The sequence below is a fragment of the Oncorhynchus keta genome, chromosome 17, assembly GCF_023373465.1.
Source record: "Oncorhynchus keta strain PuntledgeMale-10-30-2019 chromosome 17, Oket_V2, whole genome shotgun sequence".
NCBI lineage: Eukaryota > Metazoa > Chordata > Actinopteri > Salmoniformes > Salmonidae > Oncorhynchus > Oncorhynchus keta.
Window position 1 is genome coordinate 33606695 of NC_068437.1, and position 12218 is coordinate 33618912.

General features: G+C 39.9%; 2 protein-coding genes across 5 annotated transcripts in view; both read right to left on the minus strand.

Moving 5' to 3' along the window:
* Window positions 1-6226, minus strand: part of LOC118396192 (low-density lipoprotein receptor class A domain-containing protein 3-like) — a 139597-nt gene extending 133371 nt beyond the window's left edge. For both annotated transcript variants that reach the window (XM_035790297.2, XM_035790296.2), the window contains exon 1: window positions 5879-6226. In XM_035790297.2, coding sequence (XP_035646190.2) covers window positions 5879-5933 — 55 coding nt within the window. In that variant the 5' untranslated portion in view covers window positions 5934-6226. The remainder of the gene's footprint in view (window positions 1-5878) is intronic.
* Window positions 6227-10825: 4599 nt separating this feature from the next.
* The window catches only part of LOC118395988 (tripartite motif-containing protein 44-like), a 137830-nt gene continuing 136437 nt past the window's right edge, over window positions 10826-12218 (minus strand). For 2 of the 3 annotated variants that reach the window (XM_052465964.1, XM_052465961.1), the window contains exon 7: window positions 10827-11409. The gene's annotated coding sequence lies outside the window, so the exon portion shown is untranslated. Of the gene's footprint in view, window positions 11410-12218 lie in introns of all 3 variants that reach the window. The other variant, XM_052465963.1, reaches the window with a different exon arrangement.

Here is a 12218-nt window from a genome sequence, read left to right on the forward strand (position 1 = left end):
TGTAACAATTTGTTGACTGCATTTGACCTAACAGAACAGCATGAAACTTATATATTGAATCTAATAATAAGGAGGAGGAACTGTACTGCTTGATTGACAGGGAGGGGCAGATGTTACACGTGGCTTAGTGGCATTTCGAAAATAGTGCATGTGATATCCATATTGTACGTCAAGATTTCGATATGAATTAGATTAATTGTGGAGCCCTGACTAACGCATGTGCACACACACACACACAGGGCTAGCCACTAACCCCCCTTCCCCTGATAACAGGAAAACCCAGGAGCAAAATATGAACCAAAGCAATACACAACAGGGTTCTGCTCCTTGACTGAGTGTCACCAAGTGAGAAATTACTGTGCCATCCGACGGTGCTTATGTATGAAAACATCGGACCACCCGTCTCCTGCGGTGTGAGGTACTACTGGGACTGTAATGGAACACATTCATCTTGATTAAGGAGATATCGGAGCATGCTCCTGTCAGTTTGCTCACATTGCCATTGCTGATGATCCATCTTTGGCTCGCTGCGTTACAGTAGTAAATACAATAAGAAGTGAGGATGGCAGATATAGCGGATAGTCATACAGTACTAAATAGTATCTACCCTCTTATAGTGAGAAGTGATAGCTGGTGTGTTTGTCATGTTGAGAGTGCAGTATCAGGCCATGAGGCATCAGCAAGCCAATAAGGTGTGACAGATGTGGTATGCCAACACTATCGTCTGATCATACATTCATATTGACAGGCGAGACATGGGGAACACCCTTATTCCATACCGCACACAGATTACTAATAAAAGCTTTATTGGCCTTTGTCACTTCACACACAGAGTAATTCCAACTATATTCCAACCAGGTCTGTTGTGATTGATAGGGTTCTTTATATCAAGAATACTTAACTGTCCAAGCTGGCAGAACACATACAGGGTGCCAGAGAAAAGAGTCACAGGAGAAGGGAGATTACAAACAGACAGGTGGTCCATTTTGGAAAGATATATTTACAATACATGCAGGTTTAATTTGCTCTGTGTGTGTGTGTGGGTGGTGTTAGGTCTGGGTGACGATGATTGGTCAGACCAAAGTGGGTTGGTCACATAGTGGAAGACTAAAGTTTGACAGCCTTCTCTAAATTCACCACAACCTCAGGCACTAACATCCATAACTATAACATGTTTCATGTCTGTGTCTTGCAGTGGCTTCAGAAAGTATTCATACCCATTGACTTATTCCACATTTTATTGGTTTACAGCCTGAATTCAAAGTTGATTAAATTGTAGATTTTCCTAACCAATATACACACAATGGGCCTTAAATGAAAAAACTGAAAACATGTTTTAATTGTGCAACATTTGCCCATTATTATTTTTTTAATCTTCAAGCTCTGCCAAATCAATTGTTGACCATTGGTAGATAACCATTTTCAGGTTAGAGCTTCAAGTAGATTGAAGTCAAAACTGAGCATTCAGTGTCTTCTTGGTAAGCAATTCCAGTGTAGATTTGGCCTTGTGTTTTAGGTTATTGTCCTGCTGAATGCTGAATTACATTTCCCAGTGTCTGTTGGAAATGTTTTCCTATAAGATTTTGCTTCATTCTGCTTTTGTTTTATAATCCTGAAAACCCCCCCAATCTTTAACGATTACAAGCATACCCATAATATGATGCAGCCACCACTATGAGTGGTACTCAGTAATGTGTTGCATTGGCTTTGCTCCAAACATAACACTTTGTATTCAGGACAAAATCTTAAATTGCTTTGCCACATTTTTACAGTATTACTTTAGTGCCTTATTGCAAACAGGATGCTTGTTTTTGAATATTTTTTATTCTACACAAGCTTCCTTCTTTACACGATACTAACCTAATTGACAGAGTGGAGTAAGTACAATGTTGTTGATCCATCCTCAGTTTTCTCCTATCAAAGCCATTAAAATCTGTAACTGTATTAAAGTCACCATTGGCCTCATGGTGAAATCCCTGAGCAGTTTCCTGCTTCTCTGGCAACTGTGTTAGGAAAGACGTATGCATCTTTGTGGTGAATGGGTTTAATGACACACCATCCAAAGTGTAATTAATAACTTCACCATGCTCAAAGGAATATTCAATGTCAGATTTTTTTTTATTTGTACCCATCTACAAATAGGTGCCATCCTTTGCGAGGAATTGGAAAACCTCCCTGGTCTGTTGTTGAATCTGCTCGACTGAGGGACCTTACAGATAGTTGTATGTGTGAGGTACACAGAAAAAAATCATGTTAAACACTATTATTGCACACGGAGTGAGTCCATGCCACTTATTATGTGACTTGTTAAGCACATTTTTACACCTGAATTTATTTAGGCTTGCCCTTAAAGGTGTTGAATACTTACTGACTCAAGAAATGTAAGCTTGTCATTTGAACTTTATTTCCCGAATACAAAGTGTTATGTGTTTTTGGGCAAATACAACACATCACTGAGTACCAATCTTCATATTTTCAAGCATGGTGGTGGGTATGCTTGTCATCAGCAAGGACTAGGGAGTTTTGTTTTGGATTTTTTAGAGATGCACAGCTGTAATCGCTACCAAAGGTGATTCTAACATGTATTGACTTAGGGGTGTGAATACTTATGTAAATCAATGCATTTCCATACTTCATGTTCAATAAATTTGCAAACATTTTTCTATCATTATGGGGTATTGTAGACGGGGGAAAGTAATGTTTTCACTATGGCATTATGGGTTATTGTGTGTAAATGGGTGAGAAACAAAATACATTTAATCAATTTTGAATTCAGGCTGCAACACAACAAAATGTGGAATAAGTCAAGGGGTATGAATACTTTCTGAAGACACTGTATGCATACATTTATGACACTGTAAATTAAAAATCAACCACTCTATTCCCAACTAAAGTAATCAACAAACTGTTCTGCAATACTGAGACTAAGACACTGTGACTTGTCCCTAATTGCCCAAGTGCCAAACCAATGAGAAATGAATTAGAGATACAGACAAAGACATCAAGACAATGGTGTCAGCTAACAAAAATACAAACTTTCACCCATTCCAGAATGTACAATGATGAACAGAATATCAGCTGGTTTGGATTTAGATGTCAGAGCTAAATCCATTTAAGAGCACAAACAACCAGTGAAAATATTTGTAATTCTATTTAAACTGTGTATATCTTACAAACTGACAGGTGGTATAGGCTACACAGCGGAATTATTTGGGTCTACAATTCTGTGGACAACTCAACTCTGTACCCCGATGTCGCCTTTAAATCTGAAACATGTGTTTTAACAATAATGAGGCATTTTCTATTGAACTCCCATTGCCTTCACAGAGTGGCTGCAGATGTTTTGCACAACAAATCAATTCTCAATGGTCTGTCTTTATTCAAACTGTGTAGGGTGTTCATAGGTCTATGTATATCAACTAGCTAATAGTCATCATACTAGTATTCCTACACTGGACTTCATTAAAAGAAAATCAAGCAGCCCTTTTATTTAGCTACACGTTAAAACAATGGTTTTACAAGTGTTTCTGTGTAGTTACTCCTTTCAATAGGTCTCCGATGAGAATAGGTTCATTTCAACAATTGTAAAGTCCATCCAGGAGTAGGCCCACAACTTTCATATTGAAAGCAGAGCAAAACCTGTCCTGATACTGTAATACAATCAGACGGGTTCAAAAACTATTTCAAATATCTCAATTAGTTTCGCAAAAATTTGAACAACTACTCATTCAAAGGTTTTTCTTGATTAAAAAAAAAAAAATTCTACATTGTAGAATAGTGAAGACATCAGAGCTATGAAATAAGAATCATGGAATCATGTAGTAACCAAAAAAAAGTGTTAGACAAATCAAAATATATTTTATATTTGAGATTCTTCAAAGTAGCCACCCTTTGCTTTGATGACAGCTTTGCACACTCTTGGCATTCTCTCAACCAGCTTTATGAGGTAGTCAAATGGAATGTGTTTCAATTAACAGGTGTGCTTTGTTAAAAGACCATTTGTGGAATTTCGTTCCTTCTTAATGCGTTTGAGCCAATCAGTTGTGTTGTGACAAGGTAGGGGTGGTATACAGAAGATAGCCCTATTTGGTAAAAGACCAAGTCAATATTATGCCAAGAACAGCTCAAATAAGCGAAGAGAAACAACAGTCCATCATTACTTTACGGCATGAAGGTCAGTCAATCCGGAACATTTCAAGAACTTTAAAAAAGTTTCTTCAAGTGCAGTCGCAAAAACCATCAAGAGCTATTATGAAGCTGTCTCTCATGAGGACCGCCACAGGAAAGGAGGCCCCAGAGTTACCTCTGCTGCAGAGGATAAGTTCATTAGTTACCAACCTCAGAAATAATGCTTCACAGAGTTCAAGTAACAGACACAACTAAACATCAACTTTTCAGATGATACTGTGTGAATCAGGGCTTCATGGTCGAATTGCTGCAAAGACCACTACTAAAGGACACCAATAAGAAGAGGAAACTTGCTTGGGCCAAGAAACATGAGCAATGGACATTAGACAAGTGGAAATCTGTCCTTCGTCTGATGATTCCAAATTTGAGATTTTTGGTTCCAACTGCTGTGTCTTTGTGAGACGCAGAGTAGGTGAATGGATGATCATCACATGTGTAGTACCCACCGTGAAGCATAGAGGTGGTGTGATGGTGCTTTTCTGGTGACACTGTATGTGATTTATTTAGACCAGCATGGCTACCACAGCATTCTGTAGCGATATGCCATATCATTTTGTTTTTCAACAGGACAATGACCCAACACACCTCCAGGCTGTGTAAGGGCTATTTGACCAAGAAGGACAGTGATGGAGTGCTGCATCAGATGACCTGGCCTCCACAATCCCCTGACCTCAACCCAATTGAGATGGTTTGGGATGAGTTGGTCAACTCAACCTGCAGATTGAAGAAAAAGCAGCCAACAAGTGCTCAGCACATGTGGAAACTCCTTCAAGACTGTTGGAAAAGCATTACAGGTGACGCTGGTTGAAAGAATGGTTAGTAAAGTATTCCATATGTGTTATTTCATAGGTTTGATGTCTTCACTATTATTCAACAATGTAGAAAATATACAAAATAAAGAAACCCTTGAATGAGTAGGTGTGTCCAAACCTTTGACTGGTACTGTATATTCAAAGTACGTTTTCAGATAGGCCTATCTTTTATATGAAAAATAAACCAAGTAGTTTAATATATTTATAAATAGACTTTGAACGTTTTTGAAGGACTCAAATACACTCCCATGCATTTAACCCAGGTATTTGAACAAAGTATTATAACACTATCAAGTAAAAATACTTGTTTAGGGCTGTGTATTTGAAAATACTCATAAAATAAAGTTTCAATACCAGATTGTCATGTACATGAAACCAGGTCTGCATACAATCCCATGTCTGCTGTTAGAAGTGTAGATTGAGGCAGAAGAGGCTAGACTTCCCTACAGCTTCTCAGGGCCCAGCTGCCATGGCACAGATTGACTTGTCAACCACCCTCGTCATAATTTGCCTACATCTGCTTCAACTCTAAACAGCTTCCACACCTCAATAAAAGAAGGGGAATTGTATAATTGCCCGCTGCTATTGGGTTTGCAAAAGCAAAACACCAGTATCCAAGCTAAATCAACGTCGCAGCCTATGATGGTGCACATACTTTGCCCCAACTCTGTTTGAAGTTAGCGGTGGCTACTTTATAAGGTTGTGACAACAACGATATCGTGGACACAAAAGTAAAGAATAGGCTATAAGGTAATTGTTACTTGTTGCGAAAGCACGCTTGTTCTTTTCTGATCTCCTAGAGCAGTCTCAGCGGCACTGTTTGAAGCGCCAACAGAAGTGAAAGTTTGAACACTGAAAGCTAGTCGTTTGAAACTTACCAACCAAGCTTGAGCCCGTCCCCGAACCAAGCAAGAGGTACCAGATCCACATCATATAGTATTTTTCAGCCTGCTTTTATCCACCCCGCCGTGGCCAACAATCTGGGCAATATAAAACGTATTGGGTTCGCTCCGATCTTCACTTCTCTGGGTGTTTTATCCTTTTTCTCTCTCTTCGGGACAAAGTTCTAAAATCGCTTGCGAAAAGAGGTGGATTATCGCTTGGACAAACGTCGGGAATAAGGGCTAGGGAGGAGGATGGCGGTGGCAGGGGAGTTGGAGTGAGTGGGGATCGGGTTCGCGCTGTGAGAGAGAGGCGGAGACTTGTGGTTGCTACAGAAGACAAGAGGTCGGTTGGGAGTATGACCATGTGCAGCACTCACAAACTCTATATCACATAACTTGTGATATAGCCAGGCCAATGTTTATTCAAAAAGTGTGGCACATCCTATTCTATTCATCCATTAGTTATTCCTCTTGTATACGTACTTTATTGGCTTGTGAGAGGAAATCTCTGTTGACTTTAGATACATGGGAAAAGCTATGTCGCATGTGTGCGTGCACTCAGTGAGAAGTTTGAATAAGCTACAGCTCCTTATTTGCTCTCTGCCCCTAAAAAATCGAATTAATGAAAACATCAGTTTACATTTTTTGGGGGATAAATGTGCATGGTTTTTCCTCCCTATGTGAACTTCTATTTCAATAAGAGAAGAACATTTTACATTTATTTAACTGGGCAAGTCAGTTAAGAACACATTCTTATTTACAATGAGAACCGTGGGAACCGTGAGTTAACGGCCTTGTTCAGGGGTAGAACACAGATTTTTACCTTGTCAGCTCTGAGATTTGATCCAGCAACCTTTAGGCCCAACGCTCTAACCACTAGGCTACCCACCACCCCAATATGCATATACAGTACAACACTATTGTGAAAAGCATCACTCTTTATAACACACATACAAACACACACTCAAGCATGCATGCATCTACACACACTCATGCATGCATGCATCTACACACACTCATGCATGCATGCATCTACACACACTCATGCATGCATGCGTACACAAACACCACATCAGTCTGGCTGTCAGTGTCAGTGTAAACCCTGAGAATAGAGGGAGCAGACAGAACAGAAGCGATGAGCTTTCACCTGAGTGAACCATTTCGCTTTATCATGCAATGCATCTGTGTGAAGTCCAAGCCCAGAGTGTGTGTGTGTGTGAATGTGTTTGTCGGCTGTGTAAAAGTCAAAGACAGCCCCAGTTCAAACACAAAAACTGCTTCTGAGCCCCCACTATCGAACAACCTCCGGCCCTGAAAGAATTCATCAACACATTGCTTATCAAGGCAGTAGAGCCTGGAGCAGGCAGGCAGGGAGCCAGGCAAAGTGATGTATGAGGCCATTGTCAATAATCTCAGTTTGATCCATATGGGTCATTATGGGAAAAGCTCAAAGCTCAAAGCTCAAGATTTCTTACTCTCTCATGTGTTCTACAATACATCGTTTTCCATACTACACTAAAAACAAAACAAAGTGTATTCCACATGATCATGAACATTTGCTAGTACTTGACTCAACTTCATGCAATACAGTTACAAAATGGAAGAAGATCACTGTTTTGTGGAGCAGAGATTGAGACGTAACACATATGTTCCAGTCAGTTAAATCTAATGGATTAATAAGTGATGGAAGCCCTTGAGTTGCTGATGAAAATAATACACCATAACAATAACAATACAGCATTGCAAAAACAAAAACCTCCATAATGAATGAGCCCAGCACAGAGCAGAGTAAACATTTTGAGGCCTTTGGTCACTCCCTGGGCCCTGTTCCAGAAAGCGGGTTTAGTGAAAACTCAGTTGACTCAGAGTTGAAGGAAACTCTGGGTTTTCAGTTTCACAAAGCCAGTTCAGATTAACTCTGAGTCCGTTGCTATGGCAACATACTCCATGAATCTAACCTGCTCGCTGGCAGGTTTTCTTCAACTAACCCTGAGTTTCTCCTCCTCTTTAGCTGAAGCCTGCAGACTGAAGGAGGTGTCAGACATGACATGTCCTTTTCTTGAAGAGCCAATTGAAATTGAAGCAGAAATACTCCGCAGAAATCTCTGTTGGGAGAAGGTGATCCCGCTTGGATGTTTTATCATTCCCTGATGATTATCTGTTTGAGCGTTTCCATTTTTCTGCACAATCGATCATTCATCTGAATAATATTCTCAGCCCTCATATTGTTCATATGACACTAAGACCTCACTCAGTCAGCTGCACAAGGAAATAAGCAAACAGGAAACCACTCACCCAGAGGTGGCGTCCCTAGTGGACGGAGACTTTAATGCAGGGAAACTTAAATCAGTTCTACCTAATTTCCATCAACATGTTAAATGTGCAACCAGAGGGAAAACAATTCTAGATCCCCTGTACTCCACACACAGAGACGCGTGCAAAGCTCTCCCTCGCCCTCCATTTGGTAAATCCGACCACAATTCTATCCTCCTGATTCCTGCTTACAAGCAAAAATTAAAGCAGGAAGCACCAGTGACTCGATGTATAAAAACGTGGTTGGATGAAGCAGATGCTAAACTACAGGACTGTTTTGCTGTCACAGACTGGAACAATTTCCAGGATTCTTTCTGATGGCATTGAGGAGCACATCACATAAGACTGGCTTTATCAATAAGTGCATCGAGGACGTTGTCCCCACAGTGACTGTATGTACATACCCCAACCAGAAGCCATGGATTACAGCAACATTCACACTGAGCTAAAGGGTAGAGCTGCCGCTTACAAGAAATCCTGCTATGCCCTCTGTCGAACCATCAAACAGGCAAAGCGTCAATACAGGTCTAAGATTGAATCGTACTACACCGGCTCCGATGCTCATCTTCTGTGGCAGGGCTTGCTTACTATTACATATTACAAAGGGAAGCACAGCCGTGAGCTGCCCAGTGACAGGAGCCTACCAGACGAGCTAATTCTATGCTCGCTTCGAGGCAAGCAACACTGAGGCATGCATGAGAGCATCAGCTGTTACGGACGACTGTGTGATCACGCTCTCCGTAGCCAATGTGAGTAAGACTTTTAAACAGGTATACATTCACAAGGCTGCAGGGCCAGACGGATTACCAGGATGTGTGCTCCGGGCATGTGCTCACCAACTGGCAGGTGTCTTCACTGACATTTTCAACATGTCCCTGATTGAGTCTGTAATACCAACCTATTTCAAGCAGACCACCATAGTCCCTGTGCACAAGAACACGAAGGCAACATGCCTAAATGACTACAGACCTGTAGCACTCACGTCCGTAGCCATGAAGTGCATTGAAAGGCTGGTCATGGCTCACATCAACAGCATTATCCCAGAAACCCTAGACCCACTCCAATTTTCATACCACCCAAACAGATTCAGATTGTGAGAATACTAAGAAAACACACACGAACGATGGTCAGAACGTGACACCTCTAAAAATATATATTTTTTAATCAATTATATTTGTTCTAATGTTTGTCCTGTAATCTGGTGGATTAAACTGTAATTGGCAGTTTTCTATTGCTTGTTTTAAAAATAGCAATATTTAATAGATGATTTGGTGGTAATCGGAATGAAGGGAAACAAGTCATTCTTAACACCGGGTTGAGCCATTCTTACTAATATTCTAGAGAACCAGTTTGTATTGAAGTATAATTTTTGTATGACTGAAACATTTAGTGAGAAGTACAATGCTTTAATATTGAATCATTTCTGAACTCCGAATTCACATTCTTTATATAAATAGGCCTGTAAAAAATGTCCTGGCTTGCAGTTCCAAATAAAGTGGAATATTTTTTGCTCATATAATTTATGAGGTTTTAAAATATCTGACACAGCGGTTGCATTAAGGAGAAGTGGATCTAAAATTCCATGTATAACACTTGTATTTTCATCAACATTTATGATGACTATTTCAGGAAATTGATGTGGTTCTCTGCAAAATGACTGGATGTTTTGGAACTACTGAACGTAGTAACGCGCCATTGTATACTGAGATTGTTTGATATAAACATGAACTTTACCGAACAAAACATACATGTATTGTGTAACATGAAGTCCTGTGTGAGTCATCTGATGAAGATCATCAAAGGTTAGTGATTAATTTTATCTATATTTCTGCTTTTTGTGACTCCTCTCTTTGGCTGGAAAAATGGCTGTGTTTTTCTGTGACTTGGCTCTGACCTAACATAATCGTTTGGTTTGCTTTCGTCGTAAAGCCTTTTTGAAATCGGACACTGTGGCTGGATTTACAACAAGTGTATAATAATAATAATAATATATGCCATTTAGCTGACGCTTTTATCCAAAGCGACTTACAGTCATCTTTAAAATGGTGTAAAATACATGTATGTTTTAGGAATTTTAATTATGGGATTTCTGTTGTTTTGAATTTGGCTCCCTGCAGTTTCACTGGCTGTTGACGAGGTGAGACGCTACCGTCCCACATACCCTAGAGTGGTTAAGTGTCTATGTTTATTATGTGTTACCATTTAATTAGCTAGTAAATACATCATTCATTTATCTGTTATCAAGTAATCAATAATCAATTTGTGTAGTACTGAATCTTATGTACGGCACTGTTTTTTTATGCAAGTAGGTTACGACGGTTGAGAATGATGATATGACACGAGGTTATGATTAATAAGTTGACTGTTTAAAGATGTGATAAGTAAAATACCTTTTAGAGTTTCATCCGGGAGATGGTAACTTATTAAAGAACCGCTGTCGTCTTCAGATGAATGTTAAAGTCAAGTCACAACACAGCTCAGCCCCAGAGGCAAGGATATGCATATTCTTGGTATCATTTGAATGGAAACATTCTGAAGTTTGTGGAAATGTTAATTGAATGTAGGAGAATATAACACAGCAGATCTGGTGGAAGAAAAGAGAACGAAAGAGCATACGTTTTCTGTTTTTTATTGTTGTAGTATCATCTTTCACATGTACTAGAATAGCCACACAGTCAGATAGGATGCTGGAGATAATTTTGATGGATAACACAAGAGGGCAACTGTAGGTGTGCAAAGTTTCAGACTGATAACTTCAGGAATGGGTGAGCTACATGACATTTAGCATGAAGTCACCCAGGTGTCCCACACAAGTTGCCCAAATGTACCCAAGTGGCCGAAATGGTGAAATGCCTATAACTATATACAGCAGTGCAAATAACTATATACAACATATCAAAAAGCTATTCTAACACACACACACACACAAAAAATATTTAACAAAACAGTACATCTCTTGGGAGTCCTCATCATAATATTTTGCTGCCTGTGCCATGTCCCATAGCAGTCTCTTTCTGATGTAAAGCAGAGGCAAACTGAACAAGTGGTGCATTTCATGCGATACAGAACACAACGACGCCTCCATGCTGTGCCCTTTTGGCTCTGAGGCACAGTCATGCCTGCAGTAATGAACTGTGGCATATGAACACCACTGGGGGCACAGGTAGAGCGGGCAGCTTGGCACCGGGGGCTCCCAGTCGGAGTCGCTATCACTGTGAAAGAAAACATTTAAAAAATATTTGTATTGCATGAGCCTTTTATCATCACATAAAATAAACAGATATGTATTGTATAGAGCAGAGGGAACAGTCACTCAGGTGAAGTGCTGTTCTATTCCACTCTGGCCATTGTTGTGTATATATATATATACACACACACCCAAACAAACCAACACACACACACACACACACACACACACACACACACACACTTCATTGCAATTTAAAAAAAATATAATATATATATATTTTTATATTTCATAAAATGGCATTAGCACTTTCCCGTCCAGAAGTATGTCCTGTCCTTGCAGAAACAGCTCCTCAGTTCGTTTGAATCATAACACTCCAAGATTCCTCAAACAAAAAATCTGTCTCACTTTCACTTTTTCACTTTCACTTTAGAGTTTGACTTCGCTTTACCTGATTTATTCACCATGATATCTTCAATGAAATCGTTGAAACTACAACTTTCCGAAATACAGCTGCGCATGGGAGTTCCTGCGCGTGCGATTACAAACAAGGAATTGTGGTTCAACCCAAAACCATTACATACTGGTGTTTACCTCAGCTCATTGGCTATCTACCCAGCTATATTTCAAGAAGATCAGTGGTCATTGGGCAGAAATATAGTCAATCAATGAAGCTTCGCTAAAATTATTGGTGCGTAAGGTAGTCATTTATCGTTGTCTTCAAATCAGCTCATTTCGGTCAATACTCCCTGCAAAAAAAATGTTTGGCTGTGTTGCAAACATCCAGAGGAATGCACTGAAACCCACCATGACGGGGTTGTTTACAGGGGGAAT